General features: G+C 37.6%; 1 protein-coding gene across 1 annotated transcript in view; it reads right to left on the bottom strand.

The window, feature by feature from the left end:
- Positions 1-5,000, bottom strand: part of LOC128249177 (uncharacterized) — a 227,017-nt gene that overhangs the window by 201,233 nt on the left and 20,784 nt on the right. The window contains exon 4 of the mRNA XM_052972048.1: positions 716-1,003. Within this exon, the coding sequence (XP_052828008.1) occupies positions 716-1,003 (288 nt within the window). The remainder of the gene's footprint in view (positions 1-715; positions 1,004-5,000) is intronic.

The following is a 5,000-nucleotide window of genomic DNA, read 5'->3' as shown; positions in this document are numbered from 1 at the left end:
CTGTTGTCATCATCATCATCATCACCACCACCACTGTTGTTGTTATTATTATTGTTATTATTGATAAGGCGGTAAGCTGACAGAATCGTTAACACGCCGGGCAAAATGTTTCGCAGTATTTCGTCCGTCCTTACGTTCCTAGTTCAAATTCCGCCGAGGTCGACTTCTGTCTTTTATCATTTCAGGGTCGACAAATTAGTTACCAGTTACGCCCTGGGGTCGATGTATTCGATTTAATCCCATCCCCCGAAATGTTAGGCTTTGTGCCGATAATAGAAAAGATTACTACTACTACTACTACTACTACTACTATTATTATTATTATTATCGACAAGGTAGTGAGCTGGCCGAATCGTTAGTACGCTGGGCAAAATGCTTTAGCAACACTTGGTCCATCATTCTTTGAGTTCAATTTTTCAGAACGCTTTTTTGCCATGGTTGGTTTTTATCTTTCTTTCGGGGTCGATAAAATAAGTACCAGTCAAGTACTGGGGGTCGATGTAGTTGGCCTACCTCTTCCCTAAAAAAATTTCAGGTCTTGTGAGTATAGTAAAAATTATTATTATTATTATTATTATTATTATTATTATAATAGATAAAACGCTATAAAAATGAATTTAACATACTGTTGTTTTTTTATGCATTCATTGTTGTTATTGCTAATAATATATATATATTTTTTGAGGTTTGTGTGATGTCAGTGAAGATAACTTACCGTCTAGCACATTTACTTTCATACTGGTTACAAGAGACTCAGAGGTTCGACAGATGTACGTTCCTTGATCTGTGAGTTTGCTGTGTTTTATGACCAGCGTGCTCGATATCGTTCCGGTTTCGTATGACGAACTTCCGGTTATGGATATTTGCTTTATTTTATTTGCGTTGATTTTCTGTCCATCTTTGAACCAATCTGCAACTTGTGGGTGAGACAAACCACTTGCATTGCACGTTAGTCTAATGGCTAAATCCTTGTCAACATACGATTTGCCTGATATGGTGATTGCTACAGAATAACAATGAATAAATAAATAAATGAATAAATAAATATATGAATGAATAAAGCATTTAAAAAAATAATGAACAATGTAATTAGAAAATAAAAACAACAAAATATAATTGGAAAATACTAAAATTCATTTCAGCATGATTACAAATGATAAGATATTGAGAACTGAAAATGTAAAAGGTATACTCACAGACAGACACGCAGACACACGCACGCGCACATACATGTGCACACTCATACACGAACCAATATACGCATAGTACGTATATTTGTATGCATACAACTACGCATACACGCACAAACATACATCTACACTGAGGAAGACAAGAGATGCCCAAGGCTATCATGTTCATCCAAGGTCGATCAAGGGAGACAATGGCATCAATCATTGCAAATCAACAGGGGATGATTTTATGTAGGAGACTAGGGAATCACAAATGCTGTCGCCTATATGCTAACACGATCCGTATACATTGATCTACTGTAGCTGTAGTATTTCTGAGTTGGAGGTATGTGGAATACGCCAACCACCACAACAAAGACTATATGGCTCTTAGAGCTCTGTCACTTCTGTGCCATTGAACTGTATTCGCTCGACATTAATGGTGGAGTAACACAAGGTTTATTTCAAAGTGGGGAAGAGCTGTACATTTCAGACCCATTCTATCATTCTCAGATAATAGTATCGTAGATAAGAAAAAAATTAAGACGACTGAGCTTGTATGAGAATGCAGTAGATTCCCAAAGTGGCTGAAGAGATATCCAGGATTCGTTTTATTGTCTAACTTAGTTAGAATCCAAACCGAAATCATCCCCAAAATTCCAGATGCTTTTCCCTACTTCATAGATTCTGGCTTAGCATGGCAGTATGTTGCTGTTTGCATCAGTTGCTTCCAATGGCTTGTTGTAGCCAACTTCGAAACTGTAGACAAAAGTTACTGGTTTCTTCCATGCCCCGTTTAAATAAATGAAAACATACTAAGCGCGGGTGTGGCTGTGTGCTAAGACGTTTGTTTCTGAATCACATGGTTCTGGGTTCAGTCCTAATGAGTGGCACCTTGGGCAAGAGTCTTCTGTTACAGAAGCCTTGTGAGTGGATTTGATTGAGAAAAACTGAAAGAAGCTCGTCATGGATACATGCATACATACATATACACACACACATATATATGCATACAGACACACTCATATATATGTATATGTTTGTGTGTGTGTGTGTGTCTGTGTTTGTCTCCTACCACCCGCTTGACAACCGGTACTGGTACGTTTACATCTTCGTAAATTAGCGGTTCGGGAAATGAGCCCTCCTGAAAAAATACCAGGCTTTACAAAACAGTAACAAGTACTGGTGTCGATTCGTTCGAGTGAAATTCTTGAAGGCTGTGCTCCAGCACGGCCGCAGTCTAATGACTGAAACACGTAAACGATAAACAATAATAGGCACTAAACTTGTAAACCGCACCGCCACAAATACACGCGCACTCACTCACACACATAACGTGGATATGCGTACATTAATACAGTGATTTCAAATTTTGGCACAAGGCCAACAAATTCAGCCTAGGGTTAAGCCGATTACATCGACTCCAGTATTTAATTGGTACTTGTTGTCTCAACCCCAAAAAGATGAAAGGCAAAGTCGACCTCGGTGGAATTTGGACACCGAACAAGGGGAAGGGCGAAATGCCGCTGTTTAATGATTCTGCCAGCTCGCTGTCTTATATGCGTGTATTAAATATATTATTTTTTACTCTAAGCACAAGGCCCGAAATTTTTGGGGAGGGGGCCAGTCGATTAGATCAACCCCAGTACGCAACTGGTACTTAATTTATCGACTCCGAATTGATGAATGGCAAAGTCGACCTCGGTGGAATTTGAACGCAGAATCAGAACGTGGAGACGTACGAAATGCCACTGTGCATTTCATCCGGCGTGCTAACGATTCTGTCTGCTCACCGTCTTATATGCGTGTATTAAATATATTCTTTTCTACTCTAGGCACAAGGCCCGAAATTTTTGGGGAGGGGGCCAGTCGATTAGATCGATCCCGCCGTCTTATATGCGTATATTAATATATTGGCTGCACTGTGTTCCTCTGCCTTTCAACGCATTATTATATTGCAGTTTTTTCTGGAATCATACTCTTCCGTCAGTAAACCTGGTGCATTGACTAGCTCAGTTGTATGCCTGTATACGTGTGTGTGTGTGTGTGCGTGCGTGTTGCTGTACATTTAAAATCAAAGCGATGATATGAAGGTTTTGTCGTACATGTTGTAAATTATATTTGTTCATTATCACGTAAAGCTTCGTTGTTATTTACCTGAGGAAAAAAATATCTTTTGAAATTTCAGAAAACAACAACAACAACAACAACAACAACAACAACAAACAAGGGTGTTAAGGAACGAAATATAACGAATATAATATGTGTTGCAGTGACGATTGTTCATGTCGCTGATAGCCATGAGGATGATGATGTTGATGTTGATAATGATGAAGGAAGTTGATTAAAGTAATTATACTGACGTGGATGCTGCTGCTGAATAGCTTCCTAATGACGATGCTGATAACTAGGGTAAAGCTACAGATGCGGATGGTGGTCGTGAAGACGATGATGCCGATGATGATGATGATGATGATGATGATGATGATGAGAATGAAGCAGACGACGACAACGAAGAGGGAGAAGAAGAAGAAAAAGAAGAAAAAGAAGAAGGGGAAGAAGATGATGATGATGAGAATGAAGCAGACGACGACAACGAAGAAGAAGAAGAAGAAGAAGAAAAAGAAAAAGAAGAAGAGGAAACAGATGATGATGATGATGATGATGATGAGAATGAAGAAGACGACGACAACGAAGAAGAAGAAGAAAAAGAAGAAGAAGAAGAAAAAGAAGGGGAAGAAGATGATGATGAGAATGAAGCAGACAACGAAGAAGAAGAAGAAGAAGAAAAAGAAGAAGAATAAGAAGAAAAAGAAGAAGAAAAAGAAGAAGAAGAAGAAGGGGAAGATATGATGATGATGATGAGAATGAAAACGACAATGAAGAAGAAGAAGAAGAAGATGATGATGAGAATGAAGACGACGACAACAAAGAAGAAGCAGAAGTTGATGATGATGATAATGATGATGATGATAATGATAATAGTAACGATAAAAATGATGATGATGATGATGAGAATGAAGAAGAAGGAGAAGGAGGGGAAGAAGAAGATGGTGATGATGATGATGATGACGACGACGCTGACGCTGACGACGACAACGCCTAAGACGACGATAATGACGCTATTCACACAGAAGGTGATATTCATGATGATGATGATGATGGTAATGGTGGCGATGACGATGATGGTGATGATGATGGCGACGATGATGAAAATAAGGTGAATAACACATCAAATAAATTGCAAACACGGTAGTAGTTGAACAATTAAAATTATGAAGACGCTTCTACAAAGCGTTAATTAAAAATGATGCAGTATTCGATTCGTGTACATAAATGTACGCACACCACATGTGGGATCATACACGCACATACTTCCCCCTAAATACTTATATAGACACTATACATACGCATGCTCAAAGCCATCAACATACATATGTAATATATATAATCTGTTGCTTGTGCATATGTTATATATATATATATATATATATATGTAGGTATATATATATATTTATCAATATCTATGTAAGTGTATATCTATATAAATATGTATATATAAAATGATATATATATATGTGTATGCGTGTATATGTGTGTGTGTGTGTGTGACAGTGCGCGCGCGTGCGTGTGTACAATTGACAAATCTAAAATAAAGTTAATTATATGAAAGTGAAAATAAAGGAACCTCTACCAAAATAACAATCATGCCTTGACTTTATCTGGAATATCTTTGCTCTGAGTTTGAATATAAATAAATTTATACATACACATATGTGTGTACACACATACACATATATAAATCTACATATATATATATATACAGACATA

Source organism: Octopus bimaculoides, chromosome 12 (assembly GCF_001194135.2).
Source record: "Octopus bimaculoides isolate UCB-OBI-ISO-001 chromosome 12, ASM119413v2, whole genome shotgun sequence".
NCBI lineage: Eukaryota > Metazoa > Mollusca > Cephalopoda > Octopoda > Octopodidae > Octopus > Octopus bimaculoides.
This window is presented reverse-complemented; position numbering and strand designations above follow the sequence as displayed.